This window comes from Raphanus sativus, chromosome 2 (assembly GCF_000801105.2).
Source record: "Raphanus sativus cultivar WK10039 chromosome 2, ASM80110v3, whole genome shotgun sequence".
NCBI classification, from domain to species: Eukaryota; Viridiplantae; Streptophyta; class Magnoliopsida; order Brassicales; family Brassicaceae; genus Raphanus; species Raphanus sativus.
Window position 1 is genome coordinate 33655599 of NC_079512.1, and position 21429 is coordinate 33677027.

At 40.2% G+C, this 21429-nt stretch overlaps 8 protein-coding genes and 1 long non-coding RNA gene across 11 annotated transcripts; 3 read left to right on the forward strand and 6 right to left on the reverse strand.

Annotated features, from left to right (window-relative positions):
• Window positions 1–483: 483 nt before the first annotated feature.
• Window positions 484–4204, forward strand: LOC108842436 (coiled-coil domain-containing protein SCD2). Its single transcript, XM_018615349.2, has 16 exons — window positions 484–1359; window positions 1468–1546; window positions 1631–1672; window positions 1761–1823; window positions 1899–1948; window positions 2025–2052; window positions 2164–2238; window positions 2383–2493; window positions 2585–2645; window positions 2839–2952; window positions 3018–3136; window positions 3214–3283; window positions 3361–3402; window positions 3577–3617; window positions 3700–3826; window positions 3906–4204. Exons 1-16 carry the CDS (start codon window positions 587–589, stop codon window positions 4031–4033), a joined length of 1923 nt encoding a protein of 640 aa, XP_018470851.2. The 5' UTR covers window positions 484–586; the 3' UTR covers window positions 4034–4204.
• On the reverse strand, window positions 4086–5813 carry LOC130508038 (uncharacterized). Of its 2 annotated transcripts, XR_008942719.1 has the most exons (3): window positions 5361–5725; window positions 4621–4936; window positions 4086–4291 (listed from the first exon to the last, which is right to left on the reverse strand). It is a non-coding gene; the product is annotated as an uncharacterized LOC130508038 (long non-coding RNA). The 2 variants fall into 2 exon arrangements; XR_008942718.1 differs by lacking the exon at window positions 4086–4291 and having other exon boundaries at window positions 4448–4936; window positions 5361–5813.
• A 74-nt stretch (window positions 5814–5887) lies between these two features.
• LOC108842437 (magnesium protoporphyrin IX methyltransferase, chloroplastic) lies at window positions 5888–7163 on the forward strand. Its single transcript, XM_018615350.2, has 2 exons — window positions 5888–6519; window positions 6599–7163. Exons 1-2 carry the CDS (start codon window positions 5962–5964, stop codon window positions 6980–6982), a joined length of 942 nt encoding a protein of 313 aa, XP_018470852.1. The 5' UTR covers window positions 5888–5961; the 3' UTR covers window positions 6983–7163.
• A 60-nt stretch (window positions 7164–7223) lies between these two features.
• LOC108842438 (chromophore lyase CRL, chloroplastic) lies at window positions 7224–9200 on the reverse strand. Its single transcript, XM_018615351.2, has 9 exons — window positions 8845–9200; window positions 8695–8744; window positions 8475–8535; window positions 8369–8404; window positions 8225–8275; window positions 8006–8098; window positions 7779–7883; window positions 7575–7667; window positions 7224–7486 (listed from the first exon to the last, which is right to left on the reverse strand). The coding sequence occupies exons 1-9, from the start codon at window positions 9022–9024 to the stop codon at window positions 7340–7342; spliced, it is 816 nt and encodes a 271-aa protein (XP_018470853.1). The 5' UTR covers window positions 9025–9200; the 3' UTR covers window positions 7224–7339.
• Window positions 9201–11550: 2350 nt separating this feature from the next.
• Window positions 11551–13667, reverse strand: LOC108843599 (superoxide dismutase [Fe] 1, chloroplastic). Of its 2 annotated transcripts, none has more exons than XM_018616827.2 (8): window positions 13546–13667; window positions 13226–13304; window positions 12633–12821; window positions 12393–12564; window positions 12217–12284; window positions 12099–12125; window positions 11963–11986; window positions 11551–11876 (listed from the first exon to the last, which is right to left on the reverse strand). In XM_018616827.2, exons 2-8 carry the CDS (start codon window positions 13283–13285, stop codon window positions 11778–11780), a joined length of 639 nt encoding a protein of 212 aa, XP_018472329.1. In that variant the 5' UTR covers window positions 13286–13304; window positions 13546–13667; the 3' UTR covers window positions 11551–11777. The 2 variants fall into 2 exon arrangements, with proteins under 2 accessions (XP_018472329.1, XP_018472330.1); XM_018616828.2 differs by lacking the exon at window positions 13546–13667 and adding an exon at window positions 13474–13522.
• A 269-nt stretch (window positions 13668–13936) lies between these two features.
• Window positions 13937–16643, reverse strand: LOC108843333 (metacaspase-2). Its single transcript, XM_018616512.2, has 5 exons — window positions 15836–16643; window positions 14973–15303; window positions 14727–14847; window positions 14338–14592; window positions 13937–14206 (listed from the first exon to the last, which is right to left on the reverse strand). Exons 1-5 carry the CDS (start codon window positions 16407–16409, stop codon window positions 14147–14149), a joined length of 1341 nt encoding a protein of 446 aa, XP_018472014.1. The 5' UTR covers window positions 16410–16643; the 3' UTR covers window positions 13937–14146.
• Window positions 16644–16805: 162 nt separating this feature from the next.
• LOC108843308 (peptide methionine sulfoxide reductase) lies at window positions 16806–18045 on the reverse strand. Its single transcript, XM_018616476.1, has 2 exons — window positions 17503–18045; window positions 16806–17233 (listed from the first exon to the last, which is right to left on the reverse strand). The coding sequence occupies exons 1-2, from the start codon at window positions 18019–18021 to the stop codon at window positions 16982–16984; spliced, it is 771 nt and encodes a 256-aa protein (XP_018471978.1). The 5' UTR covers window positions 18022–18045; the 3' UTR covers window positions 16806–16981.
• A 298-nt stretch (window positions 18046–18343) lies between these two features.
• LOC108841200 (oleosin Bn-III) lies at window positions 18344–19538 on the forward strand. The gene is made up of 2 exons (XM_018613978.2): window positions 18344–18824; window positions 19083–19538. The coding sequence occupies exons 1-2, from the start codon at window positions 18421–18423 to the stop codon at window positions 19273–19275; spliced, it is 597 nt and encodes a 198-aa protein (XP_018469480.1). The 5' UTR covers window positions 18344–18420; the 3' UTR covers window positions 19276–19538.
• A 259-nt stretch (window positions 19539–19797) lies between these two features.
• Window positions 19798–21423, reverse strand: LOC108841458 (acid phosphatase 1). The gene is made up of 3 exons (XM_018614213.2): window positions 20686–21423; window positions 20260–20469; window positions 19798–20114 (listed from the first exon to the last, which is right to left on the reverse strand). The coding sequence occupies exons 1-3, from the start codon at window positions 21105–21107 to the stop codon at window positions 19937–19939; spliced, it is 810 nt and encodes a 269-aa protein (XP_018469715.1). The 5' UTR covers window positions 21108–21423; the 3' UTR covers window positions 19798–19936.
• Between the last annotated feature and the right edge of the window lie 6 nt (window positions 21424–21429).

Consider the following 21429-nt stretch of genomic DNA (forward strand, 5'->3'; position numbering starts at 1 on the left):
GACTGCTCCGACCTGGTGGATATAATTGCCAATCCGACTGATTGGCCGGCCTTTGCCTCCGAGTTAGCCTCCTTCCGTCTTCTACGCGCCGGCTTCCAGGATTTCAGCATCGCCCATATACCCAGGGCTAGGAATGTGCGTGCAGACTCTCTCGCCAAGGAGGCGAGAAACAGCGGTGTTCTTTTTTCCCATATAGATCAGACTCAACCGGACAGAGCGTCTCTTAGGAACGCCTCAAGACCGACTACCACTTGATCTAAGAAGTTGGGAGCCGACCAAAAAAAAAAAAAAAAAAAAAACCTACTCCATCATTCGTCATTCTCATTTTGGACTTTTTCTATTGATTAGTGGAAAAAGTATTATCATAAGCTAAAATGTATTGAAAAGTTATTAAAAACTGATTATTTGAATATTAAAACAAGTTGGATTTGCTGAGAGAGAGGGAAAGAAAAAACAAATAGAAAATGGGTCCCACGATCTCTCAACTTCCCCTCCCGCCACCAGTCGGTCCACGCCTATCAGCGTTTACATATTCTCCGATATTCATCTTCGTCCTTGTTGACTCCCTCTCTGATCTTAAAAAAAGATGGCTCGGAGGCGGTGGGAGGCGTCCGATAGTGTCGGCTCCGCTAATTCTTCACCTGCAATGTCTCCATCTCATCGTATGAACAACACCGGAGGAGGAGGAGGAATCTCTGGAAGAAGCACTCTCCGGAAGCAAAACGCCGCCGAGCTACTCGCCAAAGTCATGGAGAAGCGTGATTGTGATTACGACGACAACGATGACGAAGATCTGTACCAGGTGCATCTTCCGCCTCTCTCTCAGGGGCGAAGACGAGATGATAAGCGGATCGGCAAGGGAACCGTCAGAGGTAAACCGGCTCCGGCGGCGAGACCGGTTTTAGTCCCAGCTAGGTTTGACGATGAATCCGACGGTGATGATGAACCGGTGAAGATTCCTGAGAAGAACGTTAGAGTTCCGGCGGTTAAACCCGCCCTACTCCCGCCTAAGTTTGACGATGAATCCGACGGGGACGAAATCGCAGCCGATTCGCCGTGGAATCCAGTTAATAATGCTAGTAGTCAGAAAGAAGCTCCGGAGGTGAAGCCGATCGCGTTACCTCCGCCTAAGTTTGACGATGAACTCGACGGAGAGGAGATCACAACCAGTGTGTTCCAGGCCGATCAAGTAGAGATTCCTCGAAAGAACAACGCTAGTCCTGCGCTCAGGGTTAGAGTTCCGGCGTATTCGCGTCGGAATCCGATGGAGGATTCTGAGCACAACGGAGACGGGAAAGTCAATGTTCACTTTGACGTGCCGACGAAACAATCCGAGGCTCAGTTAAAGTATAAGAAAAGGTATTAGAAAAAAAAAGTTTATAAATACAGATTATTACGCTAAAGTCTCGGCTTCGTTTGATTCTCTTTATATTGTTTTGACGAAACTACGCGGGACGAAACGAGTAGTTTCAGGTTTCGCCCTGCAGATATTTTAGCACCGAATCAGGAGGAAGATGATCGAGAAGCCTCGGCCTTGCGTGATGAAGTACCTGCTTCTCTAAACTACAGGAACACCTCTTTTTTTTTTTTTGTTTAAAATAATTGATCACCAACTTCATTATTATTGCAGCTTGATATGCTTCAAGAAGAAAATGATAATATACTCCATAAGGTCTCTCTCTCTTTCTATCTAAATTTGCTTGTGTGTTGCTGCCTTTTTGTACTTGATGTGTATTGTCTTGTGTTACTTACATACGCAGCTTCATTGCGCTGAAGAAAGACGCGAAGCAGCAGAAGCAAGGGCTAGGGAGCTAGAGAAACAGGTGTGTCTTTGATATATATCCAATACAGTTTTGTACACATGTGTTTACTCTTAAGCTTGGTATGACTTGCAACAGATTGGGTCTCTGGGTGAAGGTGCAAATTTTGACGTCAAGCTCTTAAAGAGGTTTGGTTATCTTTGTCTTTACGATAATCTTCATTCACGATTTTTTTTTTCACAAAGTTTGCGCTGTTCCCTTCAGGAAAGAAGCAGCATTGCGTCATAGAGAGGTCCGTCTTGCATTCATATTGTTTCGCTTGTTCTATGCAATATGCATGTCCTTTGTTTTTCTTCTGCGAGCTTGTGTTGGCGTTTAAAAGGGAGTAACTAATATATTGCAGGCAGCATTAAGGGCTGCTGAACAGAAAAGAGATGGAAGAGACAAGGAAACTGATGCCTTTTGTGCAGAACTTCAGGTACAGTAGCTTTGGTGTTATAGACTTTATGATTAAAGTCTATAGCACACTTCAGGTACATTAAAGTGTGCTATAGACTTTATGATTTAAACCTTTCAACTTGACAAGGAAACGATCATATCTTCTGTGTTGTGTTATGGTCAGAGCTTGAAAGAGGAAACAGAGAAGGCCGTGGAACAGCTCCAGAACGCTCAAGCTGAAACAAAGTCTCTTCGGACAATGATACATAGAACGATTTTGACTCATGAAGAAATGGTTTGCTCACAAACCAAACTAGAATTTTGCGCATTGACCGTTTAACACCACCTTCTTTGGTTGATTTAACTATATGATTGACATCTTGTAGGAGGAAGTTGTTCTAAAGAGATGCTGGCTTGCTCGCTACTGGGAACTAGCTGTTCAACACGGTAGGAAAATTCCTCTCTCCTGCAATGCTATGATTTGTAGGAAGAAGTAACCTAGTCACTACATTTGTATACTGAAATGGACTAGCTGATAAGTTATCTTACGGTAGATTTATTAGAGGGAGTTGATCAGCAATATTACTTGCCACCCTCATTTGAAGATATTTACTAATGCACATCATTGGTTCACTCTTAGGAATATATAAGGATATAGCTCCATCAAGACATGAACATTGGTCAGCTTTAGCTCCTCTTCCTTCTGAAGTTGTCATTTCCGCGGCCCAAAAGCCTGAAGACGCCTGGCAGACAGGTTTGGTTCTCGATTTCTCACCAACTTTCTCACGCAGACAACTGATAACATCGCATATCTGGCAGATGGTAGCGATCGCACTTGGAGCAAAGTCGTTAGTAAATTCAGCGATGCAAATGGAGACGGAAACATAGAGAGTATGCTTGCTGTTGAAACGGGTTTGCGTGAGATAGCATCCTTGAAGGTAAAACATGCTCATATTATAATCTTAATTTGATGTTTTAAATTGAAAAAGCTATTTCGATATCCTGTGCCTCATAGGTCGAGGATGCTATAATGCTTGTATTTGCCGGGTTCAGACAAAAACATGTGGTCCGACAATCCGACACTGGTAAAATATCTAAATAATAAATGGGCATACATATGTGAATGATAAAAAAGTGAAACTCATGTGGTTTCAATATCCAGATCCCAGGGTGCAAGGGGAACCTAAGTTTGCTGAAGCATTTGGTGAGTCCAGTTCTTTAAACTGTTTGTTTGACTATCTACACAGAGTGATCATCATTCATCATATAAGCAAATAAGCCTCTGAACAAAAACCTGTCCTTGTGATGCTTCAGCTAATATTGTATTTGAATCTTGGGGGCTTACTGATAAAACAGTTCCTCTGAATTTTGAATGCAGAGTTGAGTCACGATGAGAAACAGGATATTCTGTTTAAAGAGGTAACAGTTAAAATCAGCAAAGGCTTTTTTACTTAACAGGATCATATTCATTGACTCAAAACACACATGTTTAATGTTGTAGGCATGGCTGATGTACTACTGGAAAAGAGCTAAAATTCACAGCGTGGAGAGTGATATCGCGGAAGACCGTCTTAAGTTCTGGATCAGCCGTATTGCAGAACAGCCAACATCACATGATGCAGTTGATGGTGAGGTTTCTTAGCTAGTTCATATACTGTGATCTAAGTGCATATAAGACTCTGATTCTTTTCTTTGTTGTATTTTCAGTCGAAAGAGGTATGAGGGAGCTAAGGAAACTTGGAATAGAACAACAATTGTGGGAAGCCTCTCGTGCACAACTCACTGACTCGACTTTTCTTCCTTCTCTTTCCGTTTCTGACTACTGTGACGAGTGACGACCAGTTCTAATCACCTCTCTGCAAATTGTAACACACACAAACACACATATACACAAAAAAAAAAGATTATCGTCACCATTAACATCACATCGCTGTTACAAGGTGTATATGCTTTGCTTTCAGACATTTTTCCTTTTTGCTGGGGTTACCGTGGACTTCATGTTGTTACTTGTATCACACTCTTCATTATCATTCCTTACCTAAAAACCCATGTTCAAAATTGCGATAGGCGCGAGTCGGGCGGTGATGTCGGGCCTAGCGAGTTATCAAAAAAGCGGCGATTAAACGGGGAGTACTCGGGGAGTAATTTTTAGTTATATATATATATATATATATATATATATATATATATATATATATATATATATTTTCATCAAATAATTGATATATTTTAATTCATAAGATATATTATAAATTTATAACACAAAGCTTATACTCCAAAATATATTGAAATTTCTTCTAATACACATCTAGTTCAAAATACAAAAGCTAATTTCTATACACGAGATACACCAAAAAAAGATTGTCTTGATCTTAAGAATATACAAAAAGTAAGTTCTAATCTTCAAAGATCAAGTTATCACCGTGTAGTAGAGAGATGTGTTAGAAGTTATATCTTGTACATTACACCTGCAAACAAAAAGAAAACGATGTCAGCTTGACTTTGAAAGCAAAAACAAACAAAAACAAAAACATGACTTGAAAACAAAACATCACGTTCCTCATTTATCTCTGTTCTTTCATTCTAAACACACCACCAGAAAACTCTTTTCCACACAATTTACACTTAACTTTGTCTAGACTTCTTGAATCACACAAGACTCCATACTGCCATCCTACATCATTTGAGTTACGCTTAAGAGGTGGAGGCCTATCTGTCGGTGGATCATCCATTGATTCCTAAGTGACATAATGAAACAAACCATGAGTAATATCCTAAATAATTATTAACAGAACATGAGGAAAAAAGTCAACTGAAAACATATAACTCTTTACTCTTTAGCCAGAAAAATCATACACAATCTAGAAACACAGTTAACTAGTTGAACCAAAATCAAGTCTTTTAGTAACAATGAAGAAGAGCAGAGACCTTTATCTTCAAGAGAAATACGACATTTATTTTATACTAGTAGTAAACTCAGACATAATGAACACATATGAGAAACTTCACAAAATTAACAAAAGCCAAAATATGAGTATATTAACCATGATGAAACAAGATGAAACAAAAGCCAAAAATAAAACAAGAACCCAGAAACTAATTGAAGTCAAGTAAAAACAAAGAAATAAAGAAGGAAATCAAGTGAAAATAGATATTCAGTACCTGATTTGGTCTTAGATTTGAACACTCGATTTGCTCTTGGGTTGAAACTCAGAGATCGTGATATTAGGGTTTCTTCCACAAATAAAATCTCAAACTCAACTTAGTATAATTAAAGAAAAGATCAGAGCACTTGGAAATAGGAAAAAAAAGTATGGACTTCGTGTTTTGTTATAGATAAATATGGAGAATTGGCCAATTGGGTCTACTCGGATTACACAATTATACGGTGATTTTTTAATTGTTCGGTCAAACGCGGGAATAACTCGTTGACCGCCTAGACTAGCCGAATTGAGTGTTTTCTCCACGCTAAGGTGACGCCTAGCGCCTACTCGGCCGATTACTCGGCAACTCGGCCGCGTTTTTGAACACAGCTAAAAACTAATAAAATATGGTTTGGTTCGGTTTAGAACAAGCCAACGATAAAGAAACCGGCCTGTGCCTCCTCACTCCTCACTCACCCGCATTATGGTGGGCCCCATGGAAATCGAAAGGCAGATCATCATCCTCTTATCCTATCCACAGGATAACGATAACACTTGCTCACTGCAAAGGCGCCAAACGGAGATAGGCAAAGGCAAACAACACTTCCTCTGGAAACGAAATGCCGATTTCTCCTTCCTTGTTGTCATCCTCTTCCTCAGTCTCTCAGCTCCTCCCTAGACTCCCAAACTCCGCCAGGTTCAATGCACCCGCTTCACGTAGCAGAGCCGTCACCGTCGTGGCAGCATCCGTCACCGACCTATCCAGCGTGGACAGCACGACCATCGCCGTGCTGGGAGGAGGATCAGTCGCAGCTCTGGCGACGATCGTCTCCCTAACGGATCCGGAGAGGAGGCGGAAGCTGCAGGCGGAGGAAGTCGGAGGAGGAGACAAGGAGGTGGTGAGGGAGTACTTCAACAGCACGGGGTTCGAGCGGTGGAGGAAGATCTACGGCGAGACCGACGAAGTGAACCGCGTCCAGAAGGATATACGGATCGGCCACGCCAAAACCGTCGAGAAGACGATGCTCATGCTGACGGAAGAAGGTTCGTTAGCCGGCGTAACGGTCTGCGACGCTGGTTGCGGAACAGGTCTGCTCTCGATTCCGCTCGCTAAGGAAGGTGCGATCGTCTCCGCTAGCGATATCTCTGCAGCTATGGTCGCCGAAGCTGAGATGAAGGTGAACCTTTGTTTTCTTGAATGTAAAAATCATTCTGATTGTTTATATAATTTGACTCTTTATTGTAATATGAAAATAGGCAAAGCAGCAGTTATCATCAGAGAATCTACCGAGATTTGAAGTGAATGATTTAGAGAGCCTGAGTGGGAAGTATAACACTGTTGTCTGCCTAGACGTGCTCATACATTACCCTCAGAACAAAGCTGACGGGATGATCGCACACCTCGCTTCGTTAGCTGAGAAGAGAGTGATTCTGAGCTTCGCACCGAAGACGTTCTATTACGATATCTTGAAGAGGATCGGAGAGCTTTTCCCAGGTCCTTCAAAGGCTACAAGGGCGTATCTACACTCAGAGGCGGATGTTGAAAACGCATTGCGTAAGGTCGGGTGGAGAATCAGCAAGAGAGGACTCATTACCACCCAGTTCTACTTCTCTAGGCTTATCGAAGCAGTTCCAATGTAGACCAGTTTTGAAGAAGAAAAAAAAAGACATTTCATCTGTTGATTTATTCTTTAGCAATGAATATGAACAAACATGCACTTCTTCAGGACTTGGTCTATAGTTCTATAGCACTTTCACTGTTTAATGTAATCAAATGTAATATGTAACTTGAGGATATGCTCTGAAGATTTTGCTACAATCATATTGAGGGCCTTAAAACAAAGTTTAGCTAACATATACACCTTTATCTAAGTGAACAATATAGCATGTAAAAATTGTATATGTTGATGATACTACATAAGTGAGTTTACAGTGGAGAATTACAAAGAGAGAAAACAAAACAAAACAAAAAAGAGGTAATAATATGTTTGCCTTTACCTACTCTTGCAAAATGAAGGAACCTTTGATTGGTTTATCAAGTGTAGATTGAGGAAATATATTCAAAGGAGAGAACACATCGTTGTTAATGCTTGACGATGATGGCGCTGGTTTGAACTCGTACGGGCCTTCCTTTGGTCCCCACACCTGAAAGATGAACAAGAAGAAACCCCCAAATCAAATGAAAGTTGTACATACCAAAGAAAAACTGAGGAGAAAATTAATTGGATTGAACCTGGTTTCCATCATCATCGAACCCGCGATCCCAGAGATGTATCTCATTGTTTTTCAGGACTGTAAGATCAGATGTACAATAGCTTGCACCATTCTTTTCATTCAAGATGCATAGAAAGAAGAAACAAACGTTGGTAACGTAAATATAAAGTGTACATTTGAATCATGTCAAGTGTAGAGTTTTGATGTCTCAGAAGAAACATACCCACGAATTTGGGAAACCACCAGGTGGAGCTGATCCTTCATACAAGCAACGCTTTCCGCGGTCGCAACAGCTAAGTTGTATGGTTGTTAAATGCTCTCCTATGTCCTGTAATTGATACAATCATGAATTTGTAAAACCAAAAATAAAAAATAAATATGAACTTTTGTAGCAGCTGCGCTAATGAAGCAACTTTCAAAGGACTAACAAAAATTATATGGGTGACTTACACCAATTACTTCTTCGGGAAGTGGGCGTTGGTCTTTTGGGCGGTCACAGAAATTTTTGTACTCCTCAGCATCTCTGATTGCATATGAGCTCACCTGTGGAATTAAAAAAAATAAGAGAAAACACTGTTTAGAACTAATCTCTTGACAAATCCACTATAAAAAAAAAAAAAAGATTATAGCTTTTGTGTTGAGGAAGACATGTATAAATCATATCCTCACCTCTACATCACATTTCAGTTCCTTTGGGCAAGGCTTAACCATATACAATCTCTGCAATCCAAACAGAAATATAATTATCAGAGAACCGGTCCACAAGTATTCATTCAGACATGAAGAAACCATCATAAGGTGCAGAAAACATACTTGCCGAAAGGGTTTTTGAGGAGTTCTCCAAAATGCCTGAGGACAAAAGATTAACATTACATATACAATAAAAGGTTATGCACAAAGTGAAGTTGAAACTACTGACCTGTTCAAGATACAAAACCTGCGAACCATCCACCATCTCAGCTGCTGGGCAGCTCATCATTCTGCACAAAGCATTTCAAAAAGCTTATAACCACATTTAGAAGTTACTTACCAATATAACCATATGGAAAGTCTTTTCAATGCGTGAAACATGTCACATATATAACAACGTCAAAGCTTAAAAGTTAAAACCAAAAAAAGCACATACAGTTTATACAAACCTTATGTTGAAGTAATTATCAGGATCCCTTGATGCTTGCTCCTTAGAAAACTTTGAAAACCCAGTAAAAAAAACAAAAACAAAACCTTGAATCAGCACAAAGTTTTCATCTTTTTTTTTGGGTAAAAATTATGAAATTCAAGAGAGAAACCTTCTCGCCGCTGAGAGAGCGAGAGACGACGTGAGAGTGGTCCCAGCGAGTGGTGGATTTCGTGAGACGCTTCAGGAGAACGGCGCCGCCGATTAGAAACAGCGTCTTCACTACCAGACCAGGAGCCCTGCTCCACCCAGACGAACTCGACTCCGGATCCGAACCTGACCCGTTACCCATAAAACAAGCCTCCTTTCTTCTCTTCTTAGTCCAATCCTTGTAACGTTAGCATCTCTCAAGATCGAAGGCCTTAGCTTTAGTCGAATCAAAGCTCAAAGATGGATGAGGAGAAGGTGACGACAATCGGCGTTTTTGGGCTTCGACCACTCGAGAGTTTGGGAACTAGTGGTGAGGTTATTAGCCACGTCATCATTTTAGCCAAGAAACAAAAAAAAAACATTTTTTTCTCATAACATCCAACTCAATATAGGTGCATTACTAGTAACATAAATCAACTTTAATCAGTCCAACTAGGAAGAAAAAAAGTACATGAGTTTCACGATTTACTTCAAATGTAATCAAAGTATATATAATCTTGCAATATTGAAAAAAAACAAGAAAAAAAACGATTATGAGGTTGGAATTCATATTGGTTTTGCGTTTTGGACTGTTTACGTGTCTTGTAGTAATCCATTTCTGTTCATGTGATGTACGCTTGAGAATTGACGAATCATGTTTTCTTCGTAGATGATGCTCCTTTCTTCAAGCAAGGAATCAAAGAGGAAGGTGAGATATCTCGAATAACTTTGTACCATCTCTTTGTTGTAGGCTTTTTTGTTCCCTGATCAGTACTTGTTATTTTATATTCAGTGTGTGTTTCCACATCCAGCAGCAGTACCTCAAGACTTTCCATCTGTTTTTTTCCAAACAGTCACTACCACAAAGTTATAATATGAAGCTGTAAAAGTAAAATTGAGCTTATCAAATATTAGTTTACCATGATGTGTCCAAAATCATCTGGATCAAGCTCTTTCATGATCATTGCTGCATATTTATCAACCATTTTCTGTGTGGTGGATTGATTTTTGGCGGATGCAGTAAGTCTTATAAACTGTGTCAAGAACAGTAAAAAAAAATAAACATTACACATTTAACCAAATCTCCTACGTACCGATCATTTTTTTTTTCAATTTCTTACCTCTTTAACTTCTTCTACTGATAGTCTACAGTCACCATCTTTATCCGCTCTGCATTTCGCAAACCATATTGGATCAACTTTATACTCAATTTTTTATCACTCCCTTAGTACTTGTAGAAATAAAATGAAATCCCTAGTTAAACAAAACACCCTTACATGCCAAAGAACATCTTAAGCCTGGAGTCAAAGCCTTGATCATTTATGTGACACCATAATTCCAATAGTTCGCACTTACTAACCCCCTCAAATGATATATCCCTTTGTCTTGCCAATGTGCAGAACAATTCCAAGGCAAATTCCTTTGAGTTTATTCCTGCCATGTCAATATTCTTTTTTTTTAGATTTATATGGTTCTATTTTTTTTAATAATGTAAGTATATATCCTATACAGTTGTGCAAATTTAATTTACGTAGGCATTCACCAAAATCTGACGGATCCAGCAGACCATCAGTTTTGGCAGTCATCTTATCAAACCGTCTCTCCACGGCGATCCAACCACCATCGGTCATACTGATGAACATTTCAAGACCTTGAAAAGCTTCTGACGACTCATACTTCAATCTTGATGGTTGATAGAGACCAGGACGCTTCACAGCAGACTTCTTCTTCCCGCTGCCCACCATCGGTTCCGCATTCTCCTCCACGCTTAATCCGCCATCATAAACCGACTTCATGTTGGATACGTACACGACGTCCCCCATAATGTCTAGCGTGATCTCCACGTAATCCGTTGCGTCCTCAGGGCTTTTCATCTCCGGATTTTGGTGTATCCTCGGCGACGATGGTCCGCTCATCGAATCGCTGTGGGGTATTAAGTCGCTGCTCCAGTCATCTCCCTCCGGGTTATAGTCGGTCACGTCAAAGCTCACTGGTCTCTCCATATCACACTCTGCCTGAAAATTTGACGCTCCTTTTGGACAAGACAGTTAACCTGGAAATTTGATGATTTTTTTTTGGGAATGTCTACAAAAACATGATTGTTGTGTTTCTTTCTCGCATTTCAAGTCAACGATATACTTGTTAATATAACAGAATTAGTCTTACGAAAATATAGTTTTTATATACTTAGTCTTTTGTTTTGGTCAAACACAAATACTTAGTCTTCTTTTTATTTTTATTATTTTTTACTATTTCTGTAACGATATTCGATTAAATAACAGAATGGATACAACATTTTATGAACCAGAAAAAAATATTTTAAAACAAGAAACAGAATGAAGCTCATCAAACAAAAATTGTGATTGGTTGGAGAATCAGTTCTACTTTTCAAACATTTTTAAAAAGTCAAACATTATCTTCTACCCTCAGATATTAGTTACGCGGTATTATTCGGCCCATTATGGCTATACGAACGGACTGTAACATTGTAAGGTCTGTGATAGGCCTTTCTACTTCACGCCATCGAAACAGTACTCGTGGCTTGTGTATGGTAAGGTGGGTAGGTAGGTGTATCATGTTTTAAGCATTTTCTCCAGGAAAGCTATTCTAACGTGCCATAATCCTTATATCTATGGGAGTGTGTCTGCGACTGATAGATAACATATGGGTAGGCCTTACACACAAGATAAATAGATAAAAAACAAATCACACAAAGAAGAAAACATGGTAGTTCTTTATTACACGATGATTCAAATCTCAGTAAACAAGAAATAAGATGAAAGACTCGATGAGGACCATACAACAAGAGAGCAGTGTCCTTATAACCACGACCAAATTTTATTAAGAAACTTCAGTAATGCATAACGCACATAACTGAAGTCAGAGTTTTGGTCCGAGTATGTCTGATGACTCTGCTTAAGCAGAAGCAGCCTTGGCAGCCTCAAGTCTGGAACTAACAGCCTCCCAAGACACAAGATTGTTCATGAATGTCTTTATGTAATCGGGTCTCCGGTTCTGCTCATATACAAAAATATTACAACAATCAACAAAACAACGAGAGTGACAAACAAAGAAAAGAATAAACGTTTTAATATTATTACCTGGAAGTCTAGATAGTATGCATGCTGTTTGATGTATCAAAAGAAGAAAAGAATAGATCAATTAGTCTGTAGATAAAACTATAGGTGCTAAGGCAAAAACTGTTAAGTTTATGAGCTATAAAAGTGTTAATTTTACCTCCCAGACATCAATGGTGAGCAATGGCTGCAAGAGATAAACCACCAAGATTAATTTTAAGGATTTGTAATCTTTAACCAAGCAAACTTTGTATCCAAGTTCTTGGCTAACAACTTACGAAAGAGCCGAGCACAAGGGGGTTCACAGCATTTGGAGTTTTCACCACTTTGAGTTTGTTATCTGCGTCTGAAAGCAAAGAGATAAGAAGAGTAAGGATGGAAACTAGAATAGTTATGTGAAGCTCTTCAATTTGAAAAACTTGAAGGGGAATAAAAACTGAATCAGTCAACTTACAAGCAAGCCAGGCCCAGCCAGCTCCAAACTGAGTGGCAGCAGCAGCATTGAACTCATCATAAAACTTCTCATAAGAAGTGAAATCTCTTTCAAGCAGAGCAAGAAGCTCTCCTGATGGCTTTCCTCCACCCCCTGGTTTCATTGATTCCCAGAAAAACTCGTGGTTCCACGCCTGTATACATCATTGGATCAGCTAAAAAATCACACACCCTTTTAAAAGCTCAAATTCAAATTTATTACCTGAGCAGCGTTGTTGAAAGGAGGGAGGAGGTCGCCATTGTTGTAACTGTTTTGGATGATATGCTCTAAGGGCTTGCCTTCAAGCTCGGATCCAAGAACCTGTTTCTTGAGGTTGTCCACGTAAGCCCTGTGGTGTTTTCCCCAGTGAAATTCTAGAGTTTGCTTGCTCATATGCGGCTCCAAAGCATCCTTTGTTTTCCAATATTATACCAAACAACGTTTCATCAATTTTACTCTCACTCGAACATTTAACACTCCAACATTTTCCAATAGGTCCACTAAGGGAAAAACACTAAAATCAGACCAAGGAACAATTTTATTGGTCACAAATTCTTATAATATCCACTGTCATATTTGAACTAATACCACAAGAATTTTCTAAAACACTTATATGTTTGACTATGTCATTCATTTAATTGATGAGTTCATTTGTAACGCCTTTGACCAGGATATAAATGTAATTTGATGACTAAAGTGGGGATAAATAGCACGTTATACTATTATCACCTAATTATATAATCCAACCAAAACAAAATGACACTTCCACATGACAAGTCCAAGTGATCTGAAGAAACAAATAAACGAAATCATACCAGAGGGTATGGAGGTGGCTTGAGGACGTAGTTTGCGGTTACAGCAGCTGAAGCAGCCATCTTTTTTTTGGGATTGAAGCTGCACATTTCAGACAACATAACATCGAGATGTCCAGAAATTAGTCAATATCCTTACAAAACACAGAAACATAGATCGATATATACAAAAGTAACGTAACAGAGCAGCAAAAGTTTTCTTTAAAAAAAGGATATATACAAAAGCAAACTAAAATGAAAGTTCTAGGTACAAGAGTAAGAGATCAGCAAAACTTGATCAGGAAGCAACTAAGTGGATCAGAGATAGGGAAATCAGACAGAACCTCTAGTTTCAAGGCAAGTGAGGAGAGCACACGCCAGTGATATCTGTGGTTTGAGTTTTATGTTTGAGGATGCCTTTTGATATGGTTTTGCATCGTACATGTGGCAGACTTGCAGTACGTATCATTTGTACTATCATTATCTCTTTGCAGTACAGTTTTTTCGCATTGTGTCCTCATAATTGTATTAAAAATTATGGTCATTTGTTTTTTAAAACTATTTTCATCTTTTTGTGTTTATTAACGCAATCATATAAAAAAAACTAAAACTATAGAAAAAACTATATAGATGAAAATAGTGAAGAGATCGAGATTTTTCCGAAACAAAATATTTAATTTCTGTTTAAAAAATAATGTCTTTTTAGTTTTTATTTTTCACCAGTTAATAAAAAAATTATCAAAATAATTCTTTTCATTTAATGAAAAAGGCGATATAAAAACATATTGACATGTGTCACATATTTTTCTCATATCATAATTATAATATGATAATGAATCAGCGTTAAAATTTTTTTTTAAAAAAATTCAATGAAGTATATTAATTTACATCTCTTGAAACTCCATCCTCTCTTTTTCCTTTTGGGTATGTTCTCTTGAGGCTATATCATAAAGCGAAGGGCTTCTCGTAGACATCAAACAGATCGTTAGCGCTCAATTGTGGTTCCTGCGGTAGAATTCCACATACAACATATCTTATCATCAACGTGAACCAACATAATCTTTGCTACGAGAATTATACTTTTACTTTAGTAAGGTAAGTAATAACCGGAAGAAGAATAAAGATGAATGTATAACCTGAGTTTTTTGTGGGGCTTGGTTTACTCCCTCATCCTTAGAAGGAGCAGCGCCTAAGATGAGCAAACCAAGAAGAGTAGTGAGAACATCGCTGTCTATTTCAACAAGCTCTCTACCTTTGTTTTTGTCAAAGATCTCATGAACTGTTAATCGCATCGCACTCAATAAGCTCCCATAAGTAGTTCCGTGTCCACGTTCTATGGCTTGAATGAATGCATACGTCATTGCCCCCGTCCATGCACTCCCTGACAATTGCTGCATCGCACACACGTTCGTTTCATTGTGAGAACTTGAAGGAATGGCTCTTACATTTATACATAGAGTAACTACAACAAAAAGTTGTTTCGGATACAGACAGAAAATACGAGCCAATTAAATCAGAAATATACCGGAGTGTCAACGGAGGTCTGGTCATCGTCGCAGCCTGTGAAGGAGAAGACTTCACCGCCACTCGTACCTTTCCACATCCCTGATGGTGGCCTATGGTCTTCCCAATTGTATTTTCCGAGTCTATTAAATCAAACAAGGATCAGGACCAAATAGTAAAGTTGATAACTACAACCCCTGACGTTTTTTTCTGCTTAAAGTTATGTAAATTTTAAAACGCAACCACGAAATACACAATCAATCGTTACCTGTCCATTCTACAAAGATAGGGCAAGTCCATGACGGTACCACTATGGCAAGCGTCAACGATGGCATGGAGCTTGACTCCATAAGGGAGAGGCCGTACGATTGTAGCATTGATCTCGTCGTCTAGAATGACACCTGAGGTCGCGTGGTCCACAGGAAGAAGAGTCTCGTCGAAACCATCCACCTCGTCTCCGTCGTAGTCCGTTTGGTTGTTGCCATGACCGGAGAAGTGGAAGACTAAGGAATCTCCCGGTTTGCAGCCTAAAACTAGCCAGTGCATTGCCATTGTTATATTGTTCTTCGTTGGCCATCTTAATGGATCCGCTTCTTCTTCTACAAATTTTACAAGAATTTTACTTTCAGCATATGGTTTTTGATTTTACTCCCATGGAAAATAAATAATTTGCTTCTGTTAAATATCTAAAATATCGATGTCCACTTTAGGACAAACACATACTAATCGGCTTTACAAAATATCCAAACCGAACTAACTGATCAATTGTAGGATATGCATGACCTAGCTACTTAAACCGTACCCGACCATATAATTTTCTTAATCTTATCGTTCATAACTCATTAATAGGCAAAACGAACCATAGTAAAAAAAAAAAAAAATTAGTATTTGTAGTATAATTTGATTTTTATAGACGAACAAATCCAAAATTGAACCAAATCACATAACATACACCATGAACGATGATTTTGAAGTTTTCAAATCAAGAAATTTCGTCTACCAAACAGAGCGAGGTAAGTGAAAATATATGACTGTAATCTTCAGTGATAATGTGAGCATATCATGTACTAACTAAGCCCATGAAGACAAAAGCGACATGAAAGATGTAGATAAAATTAGAATAGTTAATACCAGTGAGCATAAGAATGCAAGATTCAGGGAATTTGAAACGCTTCATCAACATGAACTTCATGCACTTAGCGTCATTGATGCATCCTTTCAATTCGTCATTCGTATTCTTATAAGTAACCCCGACGATCACCGCTCTCTTCTGTCCATGTACCGGCGGTGGAGGACCCGGCGGCGCGTGATTGTACGGAGACGGTGCCGGCGGCGCGTGACTAAAAGCAGACGGTGCCGATAATGAGTGGCTTAAAGGAGCTTGTGCCGGCGGAAAATGATTGAACGGAGACGGAGCTGACGGCGCGTGACTAAAAGCAGACGGTGCCGATAATGAGTGACTTAACGTTGGCGGCGGGTAGACAGACGGAGAAGGCACCGCCGGCGGGTATAGGGAAGAGGACGATGGTGGAACATTGAATGAGTTGGAAAAAAGACGAGGGCTGGCCGGAGCGTGAGAATGGTGGTGGTGGGGATCCGGAGCGACGAGAGTGAAGGCGTGGCAAATAGCGCAGCGAATCCTGGTGGCTCCGGGAGGGAGGTGAAGCGGCGTACGACAGCTAGAGCAGTCCACAAGCAACATCATTTTCCGAAATTTCCACCGTAGTACTCCTCAAAGTTGCAGATTAGATCCTTCTGAAGCGGTGGCTAATCGTGAATGATCAATGGCGGAGGAGGTATTACAAGTTACAAGGACGCATCAGAAGAAGAAGATGATGAGAAATTGGCTGAGGATAAAGAGACGACTTTAGGCTTATGGAGTCGACAAAGAGACGACTCAGACAAACAATACTTACTTACTAGCACAAATTAAATTGACAAGTTGGGAAATTAATATGTTTTCATTGACCCATAATAATACAAAACATGCGCTCATCAACCTTGAATATTCTAATCTCCTTAAGAATATAACATTCGTATACTATTCAAACTTTTCCGAGTCATATGTACTCGTTCCATCTAATTTTTTTTATCAAACATGTTTTGAATATAAAATTTTGATATATAAAGATAACAAATAATGGTTTATTGTAAACTGAGAATTACAGAATGAAATTCACAAGACTGTTGCGGTGGTGACGTATTTTACACTCCATATAATGCATCATCATTACTCTTTATTACAAGTACCACATGACCGAGAGACTGACTAGATTTTTAGCCATAGCATCGGATAGGATCGTTGCAACCTTTCTCAGCAGATTGTCTGAGACCCATGCGACCACCTTTTGCCAGGTACTGCTGGTGGTAACTTTCCGCTCTGTAGAATTTCGTGGCGGGAAGTATCTCAGTCACAATCTTCCTGTTCAAGACCTTCTGCTGATTCTCCATAGATTCACGAGCTAACTTCTCTTGCTCGTCTGTGTAGACGTATATGCCTGATCTGTACCTCGTCCCCACATCATTCCCCTACTCCATCAAAAAAAGAGAGGTTAAACTCACACACACACAAAAAAAACCCAGTACGGTATGTAAATGACCATAACAACAACAGCACCAGACTCAAAAATTAGTCAAAAAAAAAAAAAAAACAACCGCACCAGACTCGTTATTCTCAAAATCTAATAAAAAACCAAACAGCAAAAACAACAGAGCATATTGTTCGAAAATGAATCTGGAACCAAACCAACACGTGGGCTTATAGAAAGTCCAGATCTTTCAGGATATAAATCAATTACCTGGCGATTCAACGTGGTCGGATCATGACGCTTCCAAAAGACATCGAGCAAGCTCTCAAAGCTGACCTCTTTCGGATCGAACTGAACCCGAACAATCTCGTTATGCCCCGTCGTCTCCGAGCAGACGTCATCGTAGCTCGGACCGTCGACGAACCCCTGGCTATACCCGACCTCCGTCTTCGTCACGCCGGGGACCCTCTGGTAAGCCAGCTCCGCTCCCCAGAAGCAGCCGGCGCCGAATTGCGCGAACTGCTGACCCGGAGACGGGACATCGTCGTCGGGTCCTTGCGCGATTGCGGCGGAAGCCGGGTCGGGTTGGGGACGAGACCCGAATCCGAGTCTGTTGAAGAGGTTGTTCATCGGAGGTTTGTAGATGGTGATGGATCGAGCGGTTTTGGGGAAAGGGAGAATGGGTCTGGCTCTTCTGGAGAGAGGGAGCGCGGATTTGGAGAGAGAACGGAGAGGTTTAGAGAGAGAAGCGGCGGAGATTACCGGAGGAGAGGCGACGAGAGAGAGCATTATCGAAAGAGTGACGTGGAGAAATAAGAAACCGTTAAGAGTTAGGCTATTTATTATACCGAACTAATAATAAAAAGCCCAATGGGCTTAAACTTTTATCAAACAAGACAAGACAAATGGGCCGTGTGTGTTAACGTTCGGTTTTTTCAGTGCCAACGCCATAGGAACCAAAAAAAAACGAACGTGTCCTCAAGTGAACCCCTGGAGTTTACACCTGCAATGGCTGCATGGTGACGCCACTAACACGTGGAGCAAGATGCATGATGACGCCGTTGACACCTGACTCTCTTCACTTCTCTTCATATATCTCTTCGTATATCTAATCAATTCAACACTCATAGCTATTCCCAAACTATTTACACATCTTCTCTTTGATATCTTTCCAACAAGACAGCAAAAATGACGGATACAGCTAGAACCCATCACGATATCACAAGTCGAGACCAGTATCCGAATATTGGCCGAGACCGAGACCAGTATCCGATGATTGGCCGAGACCGAGACCAGTATTCTTTGATGGGCCGAGACAGAGACCAGTACAATATGTCTAGCCAAGACTACTCCAAGTCTAGACAGATTGCTAAAGCTGTTACTGCAGTCACCGCTGGTGGGTCCCTTCTTGTCCTCTCCAGTCTCACCCTTGTTGGAACGGTCATTGCTTTGGTTGTTGCTACGCCTCTGCTTGTTATCTTTAGCCCAATCCTCGTCCCCGCTCTCATTACCGTAGCAATGCTCATCACCGGCTTTCTCTCCTCTGGTGGCTTTGGCATTGCAGCACTAACAGCCTTCTCTTGGATCTACAAGTAAGTAGACATTTTTAAATATATCTCAGTTTGTACAATATGTTCCTCCTATGTGCATACAAAAGCGGAAATTTTATTGAATAAAACATAATAGTTTTAACATAGTGACATGCCTTCAGAGGAAAAGATAAACGAAGAACTATAAAATTATACATAAACGACCAGTGGATTATAAGATTTACATTAAATTAACTGTCTTACAGTATCATTTGGGCTAAGACTAGTTTGATGCATGAATGTGTGTGTGTCTGTTAATAGGTATGCAACGGGAGAGCACCCACAGGGTTCAGATAAGCTGGACAGTGCAAGGATGAAGCTGGGAAGCAAAGCTCAGGATATGAAGGATAGATCTCAGTACTATGGACAACAACACACAGGTGGCTATGGACAACAACACACAGGTGGTGAACACGACCGTGACCGTACCCGTGGAACCCAGCACACTACCTAAATTACGCCATGACTAAGTTTCATAGTCCAATAAGGCCGACGTCGAGAGTCCAAGCAATGTTTAGAATTTGATCAATGTGTAAGGGAAGACGATATCGCGTGTCTTTTTTGTTTCGTCTTTGTTTGTTATAAGTAATGTGTGTGTTTTTATTGTCTAATGGTAACATATTTTGTTTTGTTGTAGTTTTGTAAACCTTACGTTGTACTTTCTTTCCCTTTCTTAAGTGGTGGCGTCTATCTGGAAAAAACTTTTATGTTTGGTCTTTCCTTTTTTTCTCTGTTTCAGATAAAAAGACTGTTCATCTCTAGTAAATTAAATGTTGAGTAAATGAACTTTCGTAGATATGTTTTGGTAAACCAGACTAGCATCCGGGCTGAACTGAACAGCTGGTCAGATGTGGACGTCTCTAATATGGTCGAACATATCGTGTCTACACTCGGAAGGAACTGACCGAGAACAAATGGATCTCATAGTCTCAGTTATTCTTTTGTATATATTGTTGTTGGCATTAAGCTCTTAATATAGATAAAACTGATGCAGTCATTGGTACATATTATAAAATATATAGCAAGGAATCACAATGGCAGCCCAAACTTCAAAAATAGTAGGCCACCCTGAATTGCCTCGGATTTATAGAGTTAGGTTTTGTTTTCTCCACTTTTCAGGGGATGTAATACATGGGATTCGGAAGTTTGAAGGAGCGTTCAGACATGGCAAACCCCAACAAATCACTCCACTGATCACCTGAATTGCCTCTGATCCTATACCCTTCTTTCACCATCTCATCTCTCTTCTCCGACTTGAATATGGTCGCCGTTTTGTGGTCATCATCCAACGATCTGATTGCATAAAGCACCAAACAATAAGCTTGATATATCCAAATCCATCAAACATGATGATGACCATCAAGGATTCAATACAAACTTGTGAGCCACATTGTATTGGACAAACACATTGCTCCCAAGAAAGCTGAAATTTTTTTACCTCAGAATAAGGGCGTCCCAGTTATTGAAACCGGCATTGATCAGGTTTTCGATAGTGATAACCCTGTGGTTCTCTCTTCGCCCTGTAAGCAGGATAACTTTGTACCCCAAATCTTTAACCTTTTCATAAAGCTTCAAGCTTGGTGCTATTGCAGGTGCAACTCCTTTCTCCACCCACTTATCAAACTTCGTATGATCAAAAACTTCCAACCTGCAACAAATACCGAAACAGACACAAACAGATTCATATCTGAAATAAATACTATATCAAAGATCATGTCAAGTCTTCAGACAAACAAGCAAAGTCAATGACACAGCGAAACCTATCTCAAATCCGATAAGACAAAACATATATCCCAAAAAAAGAAACATTTTTTAAAGAGGTAATATTGTAAAAGAAGAAGATTTTTCAGACAAAACATTTTACCCACAACCGTGTTCCAAGTAATAAGGAAGATTGGACAAGAGAGTCTCGTCAATATCGAAGATCCAAGTATCCTTCCCATCGTCACCGCCGAACCCGAAGCTGCTCGCGTACACCTTAGCCTCTTCCGAGACTCTCTCCAAATCGACGACGTAGCCTTTACCCATCAGGTAGTCTTTCACGTAACCGGCGCATTCCGCCGGAATCGTCTTCCAAGGCGCGAGATTGTTCGTCTCCGCCGCGAATCTCCAGCTCGTGCAATTCGCATTGACGCTATCGTCGCCGTCGACGTCGACGGCGGCGGCGCTCTTGAGCTCGTGGGTCTCGAAGATCAACGGTCGCGGAAGGATGTACGAGCTGGCGTTTTCGTTTGAAAACGCGAGAGAGAACAAGGACAAGACAAGGAGACTCACAAACATCCGCATCGTGTAATGCCGGAACCAGAATGAAATCGAGAAAAGATGTGAATTTGATCAAATGGGTCTTCAAGAATCTGATAAAGCTTCACGGATTCTATGTTATACGACGGCGAAAAGGAATCTGGACAAAAGCGAAATCAGAAGAAAAATGGAGAGAAGAAGAGTTTCATTTTTTCCAATCAAGAAGATAGAATGGAATAAAGAAACCCTAGAAACAGCAAACTTTTCCCTCAAGTCCTGTTTTTTTTTTTTTTTTTTTCTTTTTGTCAATGGGTGGAGGAATCTGAGACAGAAAGCTACTGTTTCTTTTTGGGTAATGATGAAGACA

Bases quoted from the DNA above. Each gene is read 5' to 3' on its own strand.
- LOC108843599 (XM_018616827.2), bottom strand. From the start codon at position 13,285: ATGGCTGCTTCAGCTGCTGTAACCGCAAACTACGTCCTCAAGCCACCT. The intron at 11,987-12,098 runs GTAAAATTAACA...TACATCAAACAG, and splicing joins TCACCATTGATGTCTGGGAG to CATGCATACTATCTAGACTT. The intron at 11,877-11,962 runs GTAATAATATTA...GTATATGAGCAG, and splicing joins CATACTATCTAGACTTCCAG to AACCGGAGACCCGATTACAT.
- LOC108842438 (XM_018615351.2), bottom strand. From the start codon at position 9,024: ATGGGTAACGGGTCAGGTTCGGATCCGGAGTCGAGTTCGTCTGGGTGG. The intron at 7,884-8,005 runs GTAAGTCACCCA...TATCAATTACAG, and splicing joins TTCCCGAAGAAGTAATTGGT to GACATAGGAGAGCATTTAAC. The intron at 7,487-7,574 runs GTTCAATCCAAT...TTCATCTTTCAG, and splicing joins TCGATGATGATGGAAACCAG to GTGTGGGGACCAAAGGAAGG.
- LOC108843308 (XM_018616476.1), bottom strand. From the start codon at position 18,021: ATGCTCTCTCTCGTCGCCTCTCCTCCGGTAATCTCCGCCGCTTCTCTC. The intron at 17,234-17,502 runs GTAATTGATTTA...TTGATGGAGTAG, and splicing joins CGACCACGTTGAATCGCCAG to GGGAATGATGTGGGGACGAG.
- LOC108843333 (XM_018616512.2), bottom strand. From the start codon at position 16,409: ATGATGTTGCTTGTGGACTGCTCTAGCTGTCGTACGCCGCTTCACCTC. The intron at 15,304-15,835 runs GTATTAACTATT...TAAAATTTGTAG, and splicing joins TTGCATTCTTATGCTCACTG to AAGAAGAAGCGGATCCATTA. The intron at 14,207-14,337 runs GTTATACATTCA...ATTCTACCGCAG, and splicing joins AAGCCCCACAAAAAACTCAG to GAACCACAATTGAGCGCTAA.
- LOC108841200 (XM_018613978.2), top strand. From the start codon at position 18,421: ATGACGGATACAGCTAGAACCCATCACGATATCACAAGTCGAGACCAG. The intron at 18,825-19,082 runs GTAAGTAGACAT...GTCTGTTAATAG, and splicing joins GCCTTCTCTTGGATCTACAA to GTATGCAACGGGAGAGCACC.
- LOC108842437 (XM_018615350.2), top strand. From the start codon at position 5,962: ATGCCGATTTCTCCTTCCTTGTTGTCATCCTCTTCCTCAGTCTCTCAG. The intron at 6,520-6,598 runs GTGAACCTTTGT...ATATGAAAATAG, and splicing joins TCGCCGAAGCTGAGATGAAG to GCAAAGCAGCAGTTATCATC.
- LOC108842436 (XM_018615349.2), top strand. From the start codon at position 587: ATGGCTCGGAGGCGGTGGGAGGCGTCCGATAGTGTCGGCTCCGCTAAT. The intron at 2,494-2,584 runs GTTTGCTCACAA...GACATCTTGTAG, and splicing joins TTTTGACTCATGAAGAAATG to GAGGAAGTTGTTCTAAAGAG. The intron at 2,646-2,838 runs GTAGGAAAATTC...GTTCACTCTTAG, and splicing joins GGAACTAGCTGTTCAACACG to GAATATATAAGGATATAGCT.
- LOC108841458 (XM_018614213.2), bottom strand. From the start codon at position 21,107: ATGCGGATGTTTGTGAGTCTCCTTGTCTTGTCCTTGTTCTCTCTCGCG. The intron at 20,470-20,685 runs GTAAAATGTTTT...TATTTGTTGCAG, and splicing joins TACTTGGAACACGGTTGTGG to GTTGGAAGTTTTTGATCATA. The intron at 20,115-20,259 runs GTAAAAAAATTT...TTATGCAATCAG, and splicing joins TGGGACGCCCTTATTCTGAG to ATCGTTGGATGATGACCACA.